Raw genomic sequence first — 21779 nt, 5'->3', positions numbered from 1 at the left:
CACTAGATTATTGTATATGTTGTGCATTTTTTTTACTCTGTTACTTTGATTGCTTACCTGTATCATAATGCTGCTGCTATCCATCTATCCATCTATCTATCCATCTATCCATCTATCTATCCATCTATCCATCTATCCATCTATCCATCTCAGAGGGGATGTCATACTTCATTGTAACAACAGGTGACAGTAATGCGCCATAAAGCTGTTTGACTCTCTTTATAAACACCAAACAAGAAGAAGAAGGACGTCGTTTTATTCTGCCCGTGTTGGGTTCTCATATTTCCGACAGCACCTGACGTACACACCAGCCGGAGTCCTCATCCCGCAGCTGAAGTGATCCTCCGGACCTCCACCGCCTCTCCTCCACCCGGGTACCGGACACCTTCTGCCGGCCATGGCGCTCCGGAGCTTCTTCGTGGGAGGAAACTGGAAGATGAACGGCAACAGGGAGAGTCTGGAGCAGCTGATCTCCACCCTGAACACCGCGAGCCTGGACGACCAGACCGGTAACTTGACGCACATTTAAAACGCAGTCTGTGGATGAACTCTTCTGCAGGTTTTATGATGCAGAGATCAATAAATAAAAAATAAAAAGTAATGGACATGAAGTCAGACAGAGAGGAGGAGGAGGAGGAGGTGCTGCCCTGATGACACGCTGACATTGGGAGTCATGTGATCAGGATGAGTCGCATGAAGGCCTCTGACGCGTCTGCTTTATCCTCACTGGAGAGTAACTAAGTACATTTACTCAAATACTTAGGTGTGATTTTAAGGTACTTCTACTATATTTCAGGGGTAAATATTGTACTTTTTACTCCACTATAACTTTATTGGCAGCTGTAATTAGTGGGATTTTATAATCCCAGGGCTCCTGCCCGACCGAACAGAAAGACATTATCTAAAGATGACTTTCCTCTCTTAACTTCTCAGATACTTTGATTTATGTAACTGTTTGAGGCCCAGAAGGCTTTAAACTCTCTAATATAAAAAAGTAAACAAAGATTACAGGCAAATGAAAACAGATTCATACGTCTGCATATTGTAGGTTTTTAAAAAAGAAAATGAAGAAGAAGACTGAGCCAGGGGACGGGGGTCAAATTCAGAGAAAGAAATGTGTGCATTTATGAGACAAATCTTGGATTTTCTTGAAGATTATAGAGTCATAGATTAAAGTCACAAAAATACTGCAGCAACTTGAACTATATTGTTCATATCAGTATTTATTAATGTTTGTTTAAAAACACAGATTTATGACTTAACGTTAGAGGATATCCAAGTTATTTTCTCTGAATATTATCCCCTTAATGTTTCCTCTCCTATTACTCCTCTCATGACCCCTCAGATGTATCTTGTGACCCTTAGTACTTCTGATACTTCAAGTACATTTAGCTCGTAATAAAGTTCTGTACTTTTATTTAAGTGGGATGTTGAATGCAGGACTTTTGCAGAAGTATTTTTCAGACTGCAGGTGTGTTTTTGTTTTGTTTTAAATACATTATTCCATGTGAACGTGTTTAATGAGTCTCATCGGGGCTTCAGCTAATTATTCTATTCAGACTTGAAAACCAAAGTGACAGCAACATAAGGTGCTTAATTTAACTTTATTGAACTGAACACAGAAACTTAAAGATGTTGTTCTGCTGCTTTAAAATGAGTTAGTCTCGCTTTCACAGCAACGCTGCAGCTATACCTGAAAACAAATCAAACCCAATTTAATTGAACTAAATGAACCTTTTCAGCTCAGAAACAAAATGCATGTTCTTTTGTTTTTTTTAATACTTCCATTTATTTGCCTCTCAGCCACACAGTCGCTGTGAATAGTTGCACTGAATATTTAGGATGGATAACGTGAACACAAATGCAGAATTTAGAAAAATAAAAATCCAGTTAGGCTGCACAAAGCACCATGGAGGAGGAATTACAGTCATGCATGAGAGCCGTCGAGTGTGTGGAGGGATGGTGATGATGGTGATGATGGTGATGAAGGCCGTGCAAACAATAAAAAGAAAACGTTTTGCACCTATTTGTTTTACAGAGGTGGTGTGCGGTGCTCCCTCCATCTACCTCGACTTCGTTCGCTCCAGTCTGGATCTCAGGATCGGTGTCGCAGCCCAGAACTGTTACAAGGTGGCCAAGGGAGCGTTTACGGGGGAGATCAGGTACCTCACCCACTGAATGGAGGCTCTCACGAGTCATTCCTAATCATTATATTGTTATTTATTAGACTGCAGGCTGATGTGTGTTTGAGGTTATCGAGACATAATTTGATGTTCGGGCGTCCTCACATTCACAAAAACATGTTTCCTCTCGCAGTGTTTTAGTATTCGAGATTGGTCAACGTTCTCCTTTCTGGTTTTACAAAGAAATCATTAAGCCAGCTACAAGAGCGCACATGTTACGCTTATGTTTTTAAATCTTTACACTGGTTAGTTATCTATCTATCTATCTATCTATCTATCTATCTATCTATATAGATATATAGATATGGCAATGAAAGGGGTGAATGAAGAGGAATCTTCCGTTGTTTTCTTTGGGAATGTGGATCTTTCAGATCAGTTTGAGGAGTGATTATGTTTTGCACGTTCCACATTTCTCGGTTTCGGGGGTCTTGACTACAACGCTGTCCTCTCTCTCCAGCCCGGCCATGATAAAGGACTGTGGGGTCGACTGGGTGATACTGGGACACTCTGAGCGCCGCCACGTCTTTGGGGAAGGCGACGAGCTGATTGGTCAGAAGGTGAGACACGCTTCCTCCTGCTCCAGAGGTTTTTGTTTTTTAATTTGGATATTTTTTCAGTCTCAAAACACTCATCTGAAAATGTTCCTGGACGTATCTTTTTGGCAAATTAACAACAGTAAAAGAGTCAAATCATGTAAAAACAGTGGTGTTGTGCAGATGTGTATATACCTGATAATATTACTGTAATGGGTGTTCCACCCCAAATCTATAAGAGCATTCAAATTAAACAGTAAAATTAAAACCTGTTAGTGCTTTGCACAAGCATCAGGTCTGCAGATAATAATAACAATAATAATATATAACTTTATTATCTAGCACCTTTTTAAAAACAGAGTTTAAGAAGTGCTTTGACAGACAAAGTTAAAGCAACATCACAGAAAGCTCAACAGTGAAGTCAAACCCTGATAAAACGGTACAAAAGATACGACATGAACAGACTAAAAGTAACAAATAAAGTAATAATAATAAAATAGATGGCTATAAAGACGACACCACATGAAAGCCAGTGTGTAGAAATGAGTTTTAAGAAGTTGCTGATGCGGGTGAAGACTTGAGTCCGGTTGCCTCTCAGGTGGCTCACGCTCTGGAGAGCGGTCTGGCTGTGATCGCCTGCATCGGGGAGAAGCTGGAGGAGCGGGAGGCCGGCACCACCGAAGAAGTCGTCTACGCTCAGACGCAGGTCATTGCAGGTAAACGAAGGAAATAATGCACTTTTTTTTTTATTGTGCTGTATTTTTCTTATTGTTATTATTTTGTATTATTACATTTTTTGTCTTGTGGATCTTCTGTTTTTTTTCTGTTTTCCTGCTGATTTTCAAAAAAGAAATCACTGATTTTATTTCTTCTTTATTTAAATTGTTTAACTCTCATTCAAAAGTGACAAGAGCAAATGATTTTGTTTCTTATCTTTGCATGTTATGCCTTTTATTACTCAATATTTAATAAATACCTCAACTAAGAACATCACAAACAGTGATGTCATTTCACGTTCAACTATTCTCCTCATGTTGTGTCCCGTTCTTCAGTCCTCGTGTCTCTGCCGGTAGAAACAACCCCCAGTTCACAGGTTTCATCGACGGTCTTTCCTCTGGTTACAGGCAGCCTACTTCTGGCTGCACGCCGATTCAAAATGTAAATGATTCAGTGATCAGTGGTCTCTGCTGGATCTTGAGTTGTCTTTGTTGCTCTGTTGATGCAGGATTCTGTCTCCTGAGATCTCACAGAAAACAGGAGGGATTTTTTCCAGCTCACATTTTTTTTGCTGCTTTGAGGGGTGTTCAACCTCAGCGTCGATGTCTTCGTGGCCACAGCTTCATGTTGCATGTTTAAAATGACCTTTTCTGGTTTGAAAATATTGCTTCATGTGTTCCAGAGAACGTGACGGACTGGGGGAAAGTGGTGCTGGCATACGAACCTGTGTGGGCCATCGGCACAGGCAAGACGGCTTCACCTGAGCAGGTAGACACCGACGCAACATTGACCTGAAGGCAGACGATTGGAGTCATTAGACACCTGGTTATTTTATTGTTTGCTATCATTAAAGCCTTTTATGTTCACCAGTAACAGCCTTCCTGCAGATCCAGTTTCTCCGGTATAAACTCGGCTTACCGCGAGCAAATGATTGATCTCATCTCTTAAGTGTGTGTGTGTGTGTGTGTGTGTGTGTGTGTGTGTGTGCAGGCTCAGGAGGTCCACGAGAAGTTGCGGGCGTGGCTCCGAGCCAACGTCTCAGACGACGTGGCCGACTCTGTGAGGATCATCTACGGAGGTCAGTATCAGCACCGTGACCCGACTCCGCTGGAGGTCTTAGGGAAATTAAACAGCAGGCTCATGTGATGCGTCTTTAAGTTTGGTTTTAGAGTCACGAAAAGAAGAAAAACAAACGTAAACTTTAAGTAAATAGCACATGAACACGTGTAGTACTCCGCTGTGCTCAGAGTCATACCTTTTTATATCTGGCTTTTCTTCAACAAATCCAACAACCGCGGCGCTAAGGGAGTCCGACTACTCTCAACGCTGTCGATGTTATTGATGTGCGTCTTTTTAAATGTAGCCGAAGCAAAGGGAAATTGTTGGACGGCGTTATCTTCTTTCCTTTTGTTAAGGAGGGTCCGGTGTTTCCTCTGCTGGAGGAGATAAGAAAGGAAGCACTGGAGCACCTTTCCTTTAGCATTTAGAGGACTCGGAGCCCTCGCTGCTGCTCATTATTTAGAGATTTTAAAGTTCTAGAGATAAAAAGTCGAATTTTGCAAAGTAAATGTGTCTTTTCTCTTTATTTTTCTGTATCGACGTCGGGTTTAATTTCACCACAAAATCACCTCTTTTTTCTTTTTCTTTTTGCTCTTCAGGTTCAGTAACGGCAGCGAACTGCAGAGAGCTGGCGTCTCAGGGCGACGTGGACGGCTTCCTGGTGGGCGGAGCCTCTCTCAAGCCCGAGTTTGTCGACATCATCAACGCGGCACGTGCGTAGCACAAAAAAACGTCTCCGTCGGGACCAAAGAACAACACCCTTTAGATTTTAGTCACCACGTGTCCTCAAACTGGGCTGACTGATCCACAGACAGACGTGTGTCGAATTAGACCACTTTTATTTTGAAAAGGTAATAATCTGTTACCTGTACGTTTGCTCTTTATAATTTGTCATATTACAGCACAGAGTCAAACTACTGTACATTTCTTCTTCTTTTTACCATTTGGTCTGTTTCTAATAGTGTTTGGTTACTGTATCAAATATCATGCAACTTGATTGTGTTGATTTAAAGGTCAGTAAACATCAAATAGATCCTCGTGTTTCCAGCCTGATTGTATTTATTTATTTTAAAGAGGACGTGAGTTCATCTTCAGGGGATAAAAGAAAGTGTGAGCTGTTTTGCTTTCTTCATTTGAGAGATAGAAGAAATATGAAATACAGATGTGATGCATTGAACACTGTTTCTTTCGTGTGTGTGAACGACAGGAAACACTGGTATCGATTAGAGTTTGAGGATCAGTCACCCCAGGTTGTCCTGTGTGTTAATAGCTCTGTTCTAATGTTGTGTTAATGTTGATCCTCGTTGTCTCTCTCACCCAAATGGCCCTTCAAAATAAAAGCTGTGGATAGAATGTACTTATAATATAAAGTAAAAATATGTTTCTTTCAGTTGTTACGCAGCTTTGAAGAGTCAGGGACTTTTACTGTGGAAGATGTCGTTAACACTTCCGCTGTATGTTCAACACTGGACCTAAATGAATGAATAAATATATAAAACGTGGAAACAGGTTTTGTTTGATTCGTGTTGTGTTTATATGAAGTCTTCTTATCCTGGTGTGAAACGAAGCAGATTTAAAGTGACCGTGAGATGTGGAACCAAAGTGATGTTAAATATATGAATATATATTTACGTGGAAGAAAAACTGAATGTTTGTCATCATCTCGGGATCCCTTTGGGGGTCACGGCCCCACATGTTGGGTTTGAAAGGAGATAAACATGCTGCTGCCTTTAAAGCTTTAAAGACCTACAAAACGTCTTGTGTTCACAAACTCTGCAGAGAAGTTTAAAGTTTCAAACTTTACTTTCCGTCCCTTACCGTATGACCTGTTGTGATTACCAGCAGGTTCTCTCAGCAGTTGCAATTTTAGAATACTACAGCTGTGTTTACGCCAAAAACTACGGAGTCCCGGGAGGGACATGAAGGGCAAAAACAAAATCAAACCGTCGATTACCGTTTACCTTTTCTTCTTTTTTATAAAGCAGCTAGAAATTCAGTCAAGTTGAGTTGTAAAAAATCACAAAAAAACTGAACTGAACAAGAAACACGGACACAAAAAAAAGACAAAAATCTTTTAACTGTGATTGAAATTGTAAATTACCATCTTTTTATTTCACATATTTTCACATTGTTTTCAATGACAAGCATTCTTTTTTTTTATTTTATTCATTTTCTTTCGTCTTTTCTTAACACAGCTATCCTATGGACATTCAGGGGGAACAGAAGGAACGAAGGGATTCAGGCGTTTAGATTTGTTTTCTTTTTCTTTTGGACAAAGGTGGGGTTTTTTCAAGCATAAAGGACAAATAATCAGAATCACATCAGGGCGGGAAGAAAGAGAGGGTTTTAAAAACTGAGAAACAGACACGACGAGAAGGAAAGAGGAGACAAAAACGAGGGCGGGAAGGAAGGAGGACAGAAGTGGGTGGTACTTCAGTGTCCAGGTGAGAGTGAGACATAGCTGAGTGTGTAAGTGTGTTTGTGTCGTACTTTTTTAAATTGTTTTCACTCAGTCCCTGAAACAGCTGTTTTGTGTTTCTTTCTGAGAGTGCGTCGTCCTTTTTTTGGTGCTGAAAGTTTTCTTTTTTCTCTTTTTCATTTTCATACCTTTCAGTTGCGTGCGTCAGTTTAAAGTATTCTATTATATCTCTACTTATTTCTCTCTCTGTTTTTACAACAATAATCTTTATTTTTGCAGGTCCGTCCTCTGGCTGTACATGAACTATTAAAACTACAGTAACAGTGCATGTCTGGCTTATAAATTTGATATTTTGATGGTATTCCGCTGCATGTGCGTGAGCACGTGTTGCATCTGCATACTCTATCTGTGTGTGTGTGTGTGTGTGTGTGTGTGTGTGTGTGTGTGTGTGCATACAGCATCATCACCTATAAGTCCAGTGCATAATTTATTTAATCTTTAAGCATTTTTTGCTTGGCTCTTTTGCTCCTGTGTTTTTTCATGAATGTGTGATATTTCATAGTGCATGGCTCGTTCCCATGTTTGGCATGTCTGTCAGTTTAGATGTGTGTGTGTATGTGTGTGTGTGTGTGTGTGAGTCATTCATCTGTCAGTTTCACAGGGCGCTGGGGTTCCTGAAGTTATGGCCTGCAAAGCGAGCCTGGTCGCCCAACTCCTCCTCAATCCTGCAGAGAGAGAGATGGGACAAGGACGGAGTGGAGAGAGAAATTATTTAAACATATATGTGAAAACATGTCTGACATGTAACAGAGCGGAGTTTAAAATACAAAGCTCCGAGGTGTCAGTCGGTCAGCTCTCTGCTCACAAATCAAAACTAAAAGGTGAAACCAAACAGTCTCAACAGACACGAACACCAGTCTCCTGGGTGAAAGTCCCGTGTTTGACATATCCATTCATACTTCATCTTTTCTCTAACTTCCCGCCTACTCCAGATTGGTTTTCTTTTTTTGCTAAAACTATAATTCCATTCTTGTTAAGGATTAATCAGTTTCTTGTCATTATTAGTTATTTTTAGGCTGTAAAATAAGTTGTATAATGTCTGCCGTGTCTGCAGAGGAAGTTTATCGAGAGATGCATTCAGGAAAACAAAACTCAAAAAGATTATTTCTCTCCTGCTTTCGACTTTTCACTTGAATCCCTGAAATTCATGGAAATGTAATATTAAATTGCTGGATTAAAAAAAAAAAGCATCTCCAAAGCTGCCACTGTGCACTTGCCACAGTGTAAATGACTCATTTATTTGGCGTGTCTGTACACGTGTGCGTGCACGCTTCACTGCACTGATTAGCATTTATCGCTGGTTAATACCCCTGTAAATCTCTCCTCCCTCCACCTCTCCTGCGTCTCCTCAGCAGTCCGATGGGATTACAACGCTGAGCCGATCCCTCCTCTCTCCTCCCTCCTCCCTCCTCTCTCCTCCCTCCTCCTCCTCCCACTGCTCCTGCTGCTGACTGGCTCGGACACATGGGGTGACACCGGCGCTGCTGTCGCCTGTCACGTCAATTAGCTCTGTGATGATTAGCGCTAAGACAAAGCGGGAATGTGAGGAGGCGTGTTGTACAGTAGCAGGGCTGCTGCCAGATTTGGAGCCGAAGAAAGTTACAGAGAATCAGATGTATAATAATAATATTAAATTATAGGAGTTTCCGTCATTATGTTGTTTTTTTGAGTCTAGATCCTATAAAGACAAAGTTTGCTGCCATGACTTTACGTTATGAGGGGAAATAAATCAGCCAGCAGGTGATGAGGATAATAAAAATGTAGCAAAAAAATAAAGTAACAAAAATGATTAATAATTGGGTTTTGAACAACCCATTCCCCCTAATGGCATCGTACGTTTCTGTACGTTTCTGCAAACCGCAAGATACGTTGAATGTTGACGTTTCTGAACCAAAGATACACTTCGTAAAATACGTCTCATTTCAGCCTCATATCACGCTTGCAGAAACGCATGACGACATGTTCAAATAACAAGATAGAAATGTAACATGACAACATAACTAGCAAAAATAATCAACCAACTTCCTGACAAACCGTTACATAACAAGCGCAAAGTCACAGGACACAAACAGCTGATCTTCTGGGTGAAAGTCCTGTGTTTGTTTGACCCGTTCTAATACTCTGACCGAATGTTTCCAAAGATGTTGGGCTCAGTTTTGGCAAAATGTGTACAAAAAGATTAGAGGGAAAGGTCCTTTACAGCATGTCCAGAACTGTATCTCGCTACTGCATCCCAATAAAGCTTCACTGGTTCATGCATTGGTTTGTGTGCGTGCGGCACACTGACCTCATCAGCTGGTTGTACTTGGCCAGCCTCTCGGATCTGCAGGGGGCGCCGGTCTTAATCTGCAACACAGGCAGCAAAGGTCAGGACCCAAGAGAACCAAACGGATGAACTAATCGTGATATCGTCACTCGGTGGTGACTTGTCGTCCCCACCTGTCCAGTGCAGAGTCCCACCACCAGGTCGGCGATGAAGGTGTCCTCTGTCTCTCCTGAACGATGGCTGACCATCACACCCCAACCGTTGGCCTGAGCCAGTTTACACCTGAGAGACGGACACGAGAGAGAAAGTGATCAGACACGACCCCCTGATGTTCACGGTATAAAGACAGAACGTATTTCACTCATCGGAGACACAGAACAAAGAACAACAACGAGCTCCTAGTAGCTCGACAGCTGAGTCCACTGTTAGATTTTAGTTTGAACTGGAAAGTAACTAAGTACTCTTACTTTACTCTGTAACTTACGTACTGGATTTAGGTCTTCACAGTGTCTGTAATGTAACTACACGTCCCTTTAAAGGACGTTTTCTCTAAAAGAGTTTGTTCTCAGACTCTGATGATAAATCTCCACTTCAGCAGCTCTTACATTCACCAAACTTTACACTTTCATTCCTCTCTATGTGCTGAAGGTTAACACAGAGGGGTTTGTTCATATATTATTCAGAGCCTGATTTATATTTTATTCCCTCTATAAAAACATTTGACTCTAATACGTCAACTAAACAAAACAGGGATTTTAAACCTGGCTTTATCCAATGTTCAGATTTCTGTTGTTGAAATGTATGACAATTAGATAAGATGACGCATCATTTGCATATTTAAACATTTCAGAAAACTTGTAAGGCAAAAAAACAACTGGGGAAGTTTCATGTTAATATCTACTTATTTAAAGCTTGAAATCGTGTCTGTTTTATCAATCTTAGAGTTAATTAACTAGGGATTTATTTGAGCTCACGTGAAACGTTAACCTGCTAACAACTTGACAATTAAGATGCTGTTGTTGTCTGGGATCAAATTTGAGGTTTTAAAAAAGGAACAAGATCTCATCCTGCTGAGAAATTAAAACAATATACCAGATTAACGACGCAGGAAGCTTTTCATGTGACGGGCACAATACATCACGTCAGCTGTCATCAACACTGTTTTCCATCTGTTTCATCCCCCTTCTGCTGTAATGCAGCTCCTCTGTCATGACTGATGGCTTCATAACCCTGAGTGACGTTTTGTTAGGTCTGAGATTGATGACGCACACATTTCGAGACTGCAGTACACACTCTCTGCACAAAGACATCCACAGTACAGTCCACGCCGTAGCTGCGTCGTTGCATTGGATTGACGGCTAATCTTCAAACTAAAAACCTCGCTGTCACTTCCCGTCCTACGTTTATCTCCTGCTCAGGTCGGATCGGAGCTCCTGCTCTCCGGCACAAGGTCAACATGGCTGACAGGTAATGAGTGATGACTGACAACATGCCGTGTGTGTTTCCACATGCGTGATTGATAGCAGAGCAGCTGGGCCTCCACGTATCTCCCTATAGGCCTCTCTGTCGTCTCAGCCAAGACGGATGACCTTTTTTAATCAGTCCAAGTTCGCCGGCCCGAGGCGGCCATATTAGATTATCTTCCTCTCTGAGAAGAGAGTAGTAGTGTGCGTAGCGTGGGACCAACGTTGTCTTCACACAGTCGTGTTTGTAGATCTGTGAAGCCTCCTAATAAAGCAGATTTCATTTAATAAAGTGTTAGTTTCTACATTAAGAAGTAAAACAACTGAAAGCAAAACGAAAGAGCCGCTGAGTGAGTTCCCGTCCACGAGGTTTTATGCACGTTTTAGAAATAAAAAACGCTATTCTGTTTGGCCGACGTGGTTTGTTTTGTTTGTGTTTGTTGTGTTACAAATGGGCCACAACTGACTTTTGTTGCGCATCCCTGTGTTGCATCAAGACAATAAGTGATCCTCGAACCTTGAACCTTGACTACCGTATGTTTCATCCGAAATAAGGTCAACCAGAAGGGAGAGACTTAGCCTCTCTAGTATTTAAACGATCTAAAACTGTTGTTGACATTGACTTAAAGCAGACGTACGCCTGTATGGCCTCGGTGACGGAGCCGATCTGGTTGACTTTGAGTAGCAGGCAGTTACAGGCTCGCTCCTCGGCAGCTTTCTCTATCCTCTTCGGGTTGGTCACCGTCAGGTCGTCCCCCACCACCTGGATCCCCACCTGGGCCGTCAGACGGGACCAGGCCTCCCAGTCGTCCTGGTCGAACGGGTCCTCGATGGACACCACTGGGAAGGAGGGAGGAGAGGTGAATAAAAACAGACGTCTTGTCTCCGACCTGAAGATCAACTAAAAGATGTAGAGTCCACCTGGGTAGTTGTTGACGAAGCCCTGGTAGATGTCAGCCAGCTCCTCTCCAGAGATGTGTCTCTCTGGATCCGGTGGGGATTTGAAGTCCAGGTCGTATTTCCCATCACGGTAAAACTCGGAGGCGGCCACGTCCATCCCGACCACCACCTTGTCCGTGAAGCCGGCCTTCTCTATGGCCGTCTGCAGCAGATCCAGAGCTGAGGAGTGAAGGGATGAAATGGAGAGCAGGGAGTAGAGATTTTTGTTTTAGCTCAGCAATAAATGTCCTGAAAGAAAAGGACTATTCGACCGCAGCCATGCACTTGTTTCTCCACATGTGAAGAGAGTGAAGAAGACGAGGCGGGTGGGGGTTAAACAGAGGATCCTCACCCTCACTGTTCTCCAGGATGTTGGGAGCAAATCCTCCCTCGTCTCCCACGTTGGTGGCGTCCTGGCCGTATTTCTCCTGGATCACCCCCTTCAGAGTGTGGTACAGCTCCGATCCTATCCTCAGCGCCTCCCTGAGGGACGGAGGGAGGGAAGAAGGACGAGATGGTCAGAGAGTGGAGAGACCAACATCAGCAGGAGAGAAAGAAATCACGTGAAAGGAGTTGAAACAAGACAACAGGAAAGATTAAAGAGCTTAGATATTGATTTAGAAGACATAAATGGTAAACTATGAATCCTTCATGTTCATGTTGTAGTTTTGGAGATGGATTCTTACTTGAAAGACTCGGCTCCAACAGGAAGAACCATGAACTCCTGCATGGCCAGTTTGTTGCCTGCATGAGATCCTCCATTTATCACATTAAAGGCCTGAAGGGGGGAGGAAACAAGGAGACAAGGAGAGGAAACAAGGATAAGTGAGGAATACGGAAAAAAGGGGAATAGGAAATGAGTGGATGATAGAAGAAAGGGGAGAGGAGAGAAAGCAAGGAGAAGAGGGGAGAAGAAATGAGAGGAGCGGAAACAAGAAGAAGAGGGGAGAGGAAATGAGAGGATAGAAGAAGAAAGGGGAGAAAGCAAAACAATGAGAAAAGGAAAGGAAACGTGAGGAGAGGAAATGAGGAGAAGATGGGAGAGGAAACCAGAGAACAGAAGAAGAATGGGGAGAGGAGAACACAAGGAGACAAGGAGAGGAAACGAGAGGAGAATATCAGAAACTAAGAAACATCTGTAAACTTCTGCACATGTGTGAATTGTAATTTGGGGTTAAAGTCTAAAAGTCAATAATCCAGATCATGTTACAGTGCAAACACGTGAAAAAACAAAAATGCGTGCGTGTGAAAAGAGTGTAACGCATTTAAAAAGATTAAATATTAAACGTATGCGTTTCAGTTGGTGTGCAGCTTTTACTTTTCTATCACGTAACCCAAACAACAAACAGTTACACCCAAATGTCTCATCTCGTTGCTGTAACAGGAAATGTACTTTTTTATTTTTTAAATCACTTAGTAGCAAAGGGAATTCGTCATCGTCATGTTTTCGTGTGTAGACGCAGTGAGTTTGTGTCTTACAGGAACCGGCAGCACCAGCTCTGTGTTTCCGGCCAGGTCGGCTATGTGGCGGTACAGGGGGACGTCTTTCTCTGCCGCACCGGCCTTACAGATGGCTAGAGACACTCCCAGGATGGCGTTGGCCCCAAACTGAGCTGTTTGACGGGACAGAAAACAGGAAAGTATTCATTATTTTACTGTCCTCATACAACTTGGTATTTTCCTTTTATTTCAATTCAAATTTGCATTTGTAGCCGTTATTCATGTGGGAGGAGTTAACAGACATTCAGTTTATGACTAAATAATGAATTTTTATTTCAGATTATTTTCAAATTTGGACCAAAAACAACATTAATAATTCAGATGAATTAAAAATAATAACATTTAATTTAGATTTACAACCAGACATTATGTGCAGCTTAATTTTTATTTTTATTTTTCAACAATCTTTTGTTAAATTCTTGTAATTTTTGTAATTCTCCTTTTCATTTCGCCTGTAAGTGAAGCATTTAAATTCTTAAACCATCTTCAACTTGTTCAAACTAGGGTTTTTTTAACAGTATTTTTAAAAATGTTGTTTGGTAACTTGCTGTTTTCTTAATACTTTAAACAGAAGAATTACCAACACAAACAAATAAAAACATCCTCACGGTTTACTTGTTATTCTTTGCGATAAACATAAATGAACTCTCTCTGAGACTTTTAATCTGCTTATAATTGTGTATATTTCAACGAGGACAGAAAGTTAATTAAAAACATTCAATCACAACACATTCAGCTCCAGTTTAGTCCGACAGCGACAAGAGGAAGAGGAGGAGGAAGAGAAGGAGGAGTAGGAGGAAGAGAAGGAGGAGGAGGAGGAGGAGGAAGAGGAGGATTTCCAGCTGGTGGACTCTGACTAAGCCGTGTTTTTTTCGACTCACATTTGTTTTCTGTTCCGTCCATCTCGATCATCGTGTTGTCCAGCTGCTCCTGCTCCACCACGCTGATGCCCTGCTCACACAAATACAGAAACACACCGTAAAAAACACGCACAGGTGGAGCAATATATTACCTTTTTGACAACAAGTTCTTAAGACTACAAGTGTTTACCTTATTGACACATTCAGACATCTTCTGGGATCAATTTTGGCTCAAATCTGTTGAGGTTTTGAAGTCCATATTTGACATTATATATCATACAAATAATAATAATAGTTACTTTTGTACAGATGTGAATTTACCAAGCTAACTGTGTGAGAAAGAAAAGTTGCAGTTTTAACCTTTTATTAAATTCGACAGTCCACCAATCATACTTTTGAGTAATTTAATTACATGTACAGTAACTTTATTATGGTATCATTTGATGCTGGTCCCGATCAATAGTGTTCATTGCCATGACACTTGATCTTTGTTTTCCAGAGAAGATGGAGTCATTCTGTCCAAAGTGTAAAGAGAAAAATCTCAACGCCCTTTAAGTAAAACAGCAATAATCATGTTTACTCTGTTCTGATCCAATGGGATTCTTCCATTGGATTTTAGATTATTGCAGAAAATAAACATTTATGATACTTATACATTCTGTTCGGCAAGATAATCTTCACGAATTAACACCACTTTTACGATTTTTAAAGCGTAAATACAATCAGCTGAAGTGAAAAGCTAACGTTAGGCTATAAAGGAACTTCACCACAGTCACATGACTTCACATCTCCACCACTGAGCTAAAGGAGGACGAGTGCTCTAGTGAGGACGTCTTGTCGTCTCATTTAGACGCTTAAAAGCTTCTAAATTCAGGGTTTTTTTATTACCTATTTTATATCAGAGAATTAAACGTTAAAATATCTTTAGATTGTGTTAAACACAGATCTTATTTCAGACATGTAACCAAAAGACATTAAAAAAAACTCATTGACTTTGAGACGAGGGAACAGGAAGCGCAAAAACGCTGAGTCATCTTCCGGACTCATTTCCGCAGCGCTCTATAATCTTCTCAGGTGGAGGTCCTTGAACTAATGTGTGTCGGTTTAGAGGACCTCGACATGAAAAAGGTTTAGAGCCGCTGTATTAAAACACATAAATCTATTGAAATCTACTCTTGTCAGTGTCCAGAGGTGTGTTTCCGTCTTCTCCCTGCTTGTACATTGTGAATAAATGACGATCGTTATTCAGATATGAGGACATCAGCATTCATGCTTTCTATTCGCTGATCCCTGATTATGTTGCACTGTGAACAAAAAATCAGTTCAGTGAAAGTGAGCATTGGGCGAATGTAAATTAAAACATTACCAAGATGTGTTCAAATGTAATCTTGAGAAACTGAATGAATCCAGTTGTTTGAAGATGTTTTTCGCAACAATATAAAATAGATACTAGAGATGAATTATGAGCCGTTTAACTTCCTAACACTAGCTCTAAGAAGCTATTATAAATAAATATATGATTTGTCATTTGAATTTTGTGATTTTATGCAAAGACCACTGTAGATGACTATAGATACAGAAAGTATTTCTGTATCTGCCAATATGGATCATCATTGATCAGCAATCAAAAAAGTGCTGCACTGCTGCAGATATTATAACATCATTCTCACACACACTCATACAATCCCGTACACACAACAACACAAACACACACTCACTCGTTCACTGTTCCTCTCACTCACTCACACTTCATTCTCACACAGACAAACGATCGTCATCTTTCGTTCACAGCATCTCTACACACTCACTCATCACATTGCTCCTCCGTTACCGACTGCTTCAATAAATTTATCTGATTCTCGTGGCTTGAACCTGCGTTTGGTGTCACCGAGGTCGTTGTGTTCACACTTAAGGTCCAAACTGGACATTTGCTGATTAACTGATCCAACTGAATCAATCTGACCGTGTGGACGGTGGAGGCACAACAACACCACATCTTTGACTTTAGAAGTACTGCTGGATACCAGACTCGGTATGTAGAATGTGGTTATAGTCGGATGTAGTGTATGAATGTTTCAGTGACTTACGGAGGCTATAAGGGCGGGACCCAGAGTATCGTTGATGTGCCCGACCGCCTTCAAAACTCCTAGAAGAAGAGAGGACAAACGAACATAAGTCAGCCAGCAAAGGGAAATTGTAATTCTGCAACAAAGAAAGGAGGAAAGGTAAAAGGAGACGGACATTTCTGTCTCTGTTGCTTATTGTTTTGGTCTTTCAGCTGCACCTAGACTGTATAGTTGAGTCCTTCTGGCTCTCACCAAACCTCTAATGTATATATAGCTTTTAAACATGCAAACACAGTCGGTGGGTTCCGGTACCTTTGCCCTTGTAGCGGCTCTTGTCTCCATCGCGGAGCTCCAGAGCCTCGTAGATCCCTGTGGATGCTCCGCTGGGCACCGCAGCCCTGAACAGACCTGAAAGAATTCAAGTTTTAAATGCAAGGAATGGAGAGAGGAGAGGACAAAGCCAACACGCAGTTCATACTCTTAATTCTACCGATGGGCAGGACTTAAACATTGACACATTAACCCTTTAATACTCATCCTCCCTTTTGGGAGTCCCCCCCCCAAATTAAAACAAATTGACTATTTTTCTATGTCCCTCTTTCTCTTTTTCCTTTTTCTGTGAGCTATATGAGAGGTCTGAAAATGTGTTTCGTTAGCCGCTTGGTCAGTGCCCCTTGGCGTCTGATACCGACGCAACTCTTTAGCGTCTGCGTGAGATGCACCAGGCTTTCAACAAACTCCAATGAAATCACATCCACAGCATTATTAGACAGTTAAGGCTACTAACATAGTTTAAATTGCAAGAAAGTCAATAAAGAGCAGTTGGTAGGGCAGGTTGGACGGAACCAACATTGGACTTTCACTCAGCTGGCCGCGTCCCATGTGACACCAAGTCATAATTGTTTTATTGTAACGTAGTTTTGTTACATAACTTAACTAACAGTAATTACTTAACAAACAGTTATTTTAACCACGATCTTTTCCTGTTGAGTAAGTAAATCTAATAACTAAGTCAACCTGCACTGATGAAGACCTGTGTCGGTCATTTTAAATGCACACTTTGCCGTGTAGGATAAAGACGTTTTAATTTTGCACAATTGCGTTATATACTTTTTTGAGACCATGTCCTCCCCATGCAATGAGCCCTTCACGAGATCAAATAAGTCAACCTGCATTGGAAGTTTACTTAACACGCTGCCTCAGACACGCCCCAAACTGACGCTAGAGGGGAACGTAGAGTGTCACAGAGCCAATGACCAAGCGTCGGTATTCGACGAGTTGAGGCTGTGTTGCATGTATGCTCTCTATAAAAATCCTCTATAAATCATCTTGTATAAAATGTCATGTGATGTGTTTTTATCTCAGTGGGGTTTACGGAAGCATGCTTAAACTGAGAAGACAAAATCTTCCCTCAACGGAGAACTGATTGATGGTCATCTGATGAATCTGACATCCACATTATCATGTTGTTGCTCTTAGTTTCCCTCTGATATTCGTCACCTTTCTCCGTGCAAAGGTCCACTTCAACAGTGGGGTTTCCCCGGGAGTCCAAGATCTCCCTGGCAACGATGCTGACGATCGACATCCTGAGAGACGCAGAGAAGGGAAAAGAGGTTGTGAGTGCTTTCTGTTGGAATCATTTTGAACGTTACGTTGGTTATGGAAGCTTCAGATTGAACCGCAGAAGAGGGAGAGAGAATAACGGAGAGAGAGAGAGATCTCATGGGTAAAAAGATCTATTTTTACATCACACACACACACACACACACACACACAGAGAGAACAACCTATCAGGGGAGACGAGAAACAGCATCACAGCAGATTCACAGTGAAAATCAAAGCTCACCACAGAGGACTGGGTCGTCTCATGCACATTTACGAACACACACACTCTGCAGTTACTTTGCTGATTCTGGAAGCAGGTTGCAGCTAAAATCCTCGGCGACGGAGTAAATTATGCATCCGTTGGCTTCTCCTTCCATCCAGAGTGGAAACTGCCGTTGTTTGAGATTTGATAAGGCTGCAGGGATTAATAGTTTGTGTATTCAAAACCTGATATTTCGTCTTCCTCTGTGCCTTAGAACTGCCTTGTTGTAACGATGTAAACTATAATAAGTAATCTTACTTTTACTTTAGTACAGTTTTCCAATACTCTTTCCTTCCCTGCCCAATGCAGCAAAAAGGGACTTTTTCCCTGATTTCATTTGCATTAAAAATAAGTGTATTTTCCCACAATGCATCAGAAACCAATGAAGCTATCAAAGACTCTGAGACAACCCACCTCTTCTTCTCTGCAACCTCACATCAGCAGGAGGGACAGTCGTGTCAAGTGACCGGAGGCTGTAATGTTACACTTTTTGAATCATCTTAATCAAATGTGTATTGACAACGTCACTTCCTGTCTGTCTTACCTCCTCATTCTTGTCTATGTTGTCCCGTCTCAAAAACACTGTTTAAACCAGAACAGTGCTGTATTCATGCTTCTTAGACTATCTGTGATCAGAGTTAGAAACTTGCATATATCAAGGACAATAGAAGAAGACAGGTTTTTGGGGGTAAGTTTTATCAGTCTGACCCCTGGTGCTGCTTTCACAGTCTTTGTATGTTCTTCATTCTGCTGTGTCTACTTCTCTCCCAGGAGAGACGGCTCGGAAAATCCTGCATCGCTAATGCAGGAAAGATGCATCTCTGGGTGCCCATCGACACTTTGAAACCACAAGAGCGCTCGTTTAAGTAGGTTAGTGCACCGCAGGAATCTCGCTGTGTTGTTTTTTAATCAAAATCACCCACAAGGTAGAAGCATTTACAGGATTTTATGTCTATTTAATGTCTGACGCTTCACTTTTGTTTTTAAAACATTGTGCATCCTTAAAGTTTAAGTTGTCCAACAGTCTTTTAGTCTACGAACGCAAATTTGGAGAAAATCAACGTTTTTTTGTGTCTAAAATTGGATATCTTATGTGCTAACGTAAACTATAGGTGCCACGTGCTTGAAGTCGACTAAGTGAGTTTTGGAAAATCTTTCTTCTTCTGTTTGATTGTAGAAAGACTTTGAATGCCATCTACATCTTATGTGTTTGTGAATGTTCACACCATTTTGATTAAAATTAAGAAATGATTACTGAAAACTTACACTCAAACTTATCAATGGATTTATTTATACAATCCTTAGTGACGAGGAGACATTCAGGTCAGACGTGATCTCAAAAAGAATGGATTTGAATTGAATTAATGATAAATAATGAACTCATTTCACTGTGCTGTTCATTCTCACTTTTACTCCTAATTATTAACACGAGGACTCGTTTCTCTTTAGTTTCTCGGTGTGAAAAACTGATCTGCTCGCAAGATCAAAAATGTATAAATTCAGTTTGATAATGCATTTTAAATGTCTGTATCACCGTGACATCATTAACATAGTGGAATTCAAACTCCAACACGTTAGGAGCTTCGTCCTCATTTCATCATCTTCCATGCAAATCTCCTGTGTGGGAGTTTCCCCTCTCTCTCCTCCTCTTCATTCGAGGCACGCAGCACTGCAACGTGCCTTTTACGCGGTCCTCGTCCTCGTCCCCGTCCTGTATGAATACTTTATCGATCTGCGGGGAGCTAAATCTGGCTCGCTGCTAGCTCGCAGAAACCTGTCACTGTACCGAGGCCGTCCTTGCAAATGCACTGACAGAGCAGACTCCTGTAGACGCGTCTTTTCTCCTTCGTCCCCTTTAGTGTGCATTCATCAGTGCGAAAGTACACCGTGTTGCCAGCAGAGAGACAGATATTGGAGCCGTTTGAAGCTCTATGGGGAAATTACATTTTAGAGGGTACAGTGATTTAGAGCTTACTCAGGGCAGACATTTGAAGTCATCAGCGAGAAGTGCAGGTATAAATAATTACATTCATGATGGCTCAGGTCCATTAAAGGTGTGCCAGTAAGCCAACGGAAAGAACTGAAGCTTCCTCTGGTGTTTGTGTCCTACAGAATTTGATACAGATGCTGCGGTAATGGAAGAAGTAGTCCGATATTTTAATCTAATGAAGCAAAGAATCAGTCCATCTGCCGATGTGTCTGTGTGTCCTTTGCATATCTTGAGAACAGTTCATCCGATCTACTTCACACTTGGTATGTGTATTGATGGTGACGGGAGGACGGGCAGTGTTGAATTTGGTTCACTTTGGACATCCGACGCATCCGATATGAACAAGCGTTGGCTCAGTAAGAAGACGGGCTTCGTGCAGCAGCGGGGGAGGCGCTTCAGAGTGGAGCGCGTCTAAATCCATAATCTACTTTTTAACCAGGTCGTCATGTCAACGCAAGTGACTAATATGCCTATTTGGAAATTAGTACCACCGCCAAGTGTGTTGCACCATTTATTCTGGACTTGGGTGTGTTTATTTACCGTGAACCAGACTGTATTTCACCGCTGTTTCTGATTAGCCGCGACTTGGGTGTCTGAAGCCACGATGTGAAGTTATGAACGGTTTACTAAAGTAAACAATACAACGGTGTAAAAATACTCACAAGGTACAAGTAAATTTACAAGTATTTACACGATATTACAGTATTTATATCATTATAATTATGGATGCATCAATGTGTCGTCACTTAAATGTTTATTGGTATGCATTATATACCACTTCATATATTGTTTGGAAGCTTGAATTTCCTCCTCATGATCAGTAAAGTCTTATTGACAGTAGAGTAGAAAAGACAAACACTCAAGTAAAGTACAAATACCTCAAACTAAAACTAAAAGTACAAAGTATAAGGAGTGCAGATTTATAACGCAATACAAACTGAAACGTCACAGTGAAGGCGGCTCAGTCTCTGTCTTCTTCAGTGGCCCTCACGCATCCTTTATAGGCCGATCATGGTCGCGTTCAAGTCTGTTTTGACATCTGAATCCATCTTTGAGCGGTGACGATAATGTGCTCTGATTTCACATCACACGTTTCAATTATTTTTTCTCAAAGTGTGCCCTTTTAATCGGGTTCTTGGGATGTCTTCTCTTCTAAGTTCCCTTCATTTCCTTTAGTTCCTACAAGCTTTAAAGCCACTACAGTCCTTGCTGAGTGAATGTACAGTGGTCTTATGTTAATATCTTGTGCAGTAAGATGTTTTCCTTATCTATCCTTTCCTGCTTCTTTATATTTCATTTATTTCTGTGGGTGTTTGTGGCCAACAACACAATACATGTTATGACAAGTATCTTTAGTAATGTCTCTCTTTCTTTGTTTAAACTCTTTTGTTAACATGTGTCCTCTATAATTCCTCCCTGGTGTTTCCTGTTAATGTTAAACCTTCCTGAAGACATACAAATCTACACCTTTCTTTATTTTGCTCGTATCTTTGTAGCCCCCTTGCGTTTTTTATTTTAACCTGCTGTAAAATGACATTACTCCTCTTGTCTCTTCCCCCTGTCCTCTATCGTACGTGATCCTTCTGAGCGACTCAGGAATATTTCCATCCATCCCCCCCCCCCCCCCTCTTTGTCGGTCGACCCACCGCCGTTTATGCTTATTCAGGCTCCTTGTCCAGTCGCAGGGAGATAAAAGCGTCAGGGAAATGTGTAAAATGTATAAATGGTGCTCAGCATAAGAAAGAGCAGATAAGGTGTCTGACTCGCCGGCAGCACAGAGAAACCTCCACACACACGCAGAGTCGAGGGGATTGATGCGTGGGTGATTCTCTCTACCGGCCTCTTTATATTTGATGT

At 41.5% G+C, this 21779-nt stretch overlaps 2 protein-coding genes across 2 annotated transcripts in view; one reads left to right on the top strand and one right to left on the bottom strand.

The window, feature by feature from the left end:
- The first annotated feature begins 221 nt into the window (after positions 1–221).
- Positions 222–5299, top strand: tpi1a (triosephosphate isomerase 1a). The gene is made up of 7 exons (XM_031876477.1): positions 222–509; positions 2039–2162; positions 2641–2740; positions 3315–3432; positions 4116–4201; positions 4424–4511; positions 5092–5299. The coding sequence occupies exons 1-7, from the start codon at positions 398–400 to the stop codon at positions 5211–5213; spliced, it is 750 nt and encodes a 249-aa protein (XP_031732337.1). The 5' UTR covers positions 222–397; the 3' UTR covers positions 5214–5299.
- A 1960-nt stretch (positions 5300–7259) lies between these two features.
- LOC116399363 (gamma-enolase) overlaps positions 7260–21779 on the bottom strand; it is a 19780-nt gene continuing 5260 nt past the window's right edge. Inside the window, exons 2-13 of the mRNA XM_031876476.1 lie at positions 17566–17651; positions 16378–16473; positions 16087–16145; positions 14021–14090; positions 13119–13252; positions 12326–12417; positions 11992–12122; positions 11622–11819; positions 11339–11540; positions 9411–9519; positions 9259–9317; positions 7260–7636 (exon numbers count right to left, since the gene is read on the bottom strand). Of these exons, the coding sequence (XP_031732336.1) occupies positions 7567–7636; positions 9259–9317; positions 9411–9519; positions 11339–11540; positions 11622–11819; positions 11992–12122; positions 12326–12417; positions 13119–13252; positions 14021–14090; positions 16087–16145; positions 16378–16473; positions 17566–17650 (1305 nt within the window). The 5' untranslated portion in view covers position 17651 and the 3' untranslated portion in view covers positions 7260–7566. The remainder of the gene's footprint in view (positions 7637–9258; positions 9318–9410; positions 9520–11338; positions 11541–11621; positions 11820–11991; positions 12123–12325; positions 12418–13118; positions 13253–14020; positions 14091–16086; positions 16146–16377; positions 16474–17565; positions 17652–21779) is intronic.

The sequence above is a fragment of the Anarrhichthys ocellatus genome, unplaced genomic scaffold, assembly GCF_004355925.1.
Source record: "Anarrhichthys ocellatus isolate YVR2014 unplaced genomic scaffold, GSC_Weel_1.0 scaffold110, whole genome shotgun sequence".
Taxonomy (NCBI): Eukaryota; Metazoa; Chordata; class Actinopteri; order Perciformes; family Anarhichadidae; genus Anarrhichthys; species Anarrhichthys ocellatus.
This window is presented reverse-complemented; position numbering and strand designations above follow the sequence as displayed.

Excerpts from the sequence above, each read along its gene's own strand:
- tpi1a (XM_031876477.1), top strand. The coding sequence starts at position 398 with ATGGCGCTCCGGAGCTTCTTCGTGGGAGGAAACTGGAAGATGAACGGC. Across the intron at positions 510-2,038 it reads GAGCCTGGACGACCAGACCG|AGGTGGTGTGCGGTGCTCCC; the intron begins GTAACTTGACGC and ends TTTGTTTTACAG. Across the intron at positions 2,163-2,640 it reads GCGTTTACGGGGGAGATCAG|CCCGGCCATGATAAAGGACT; the intron begins GTACCTCACCCA and ends CTCTCTCTCCAG.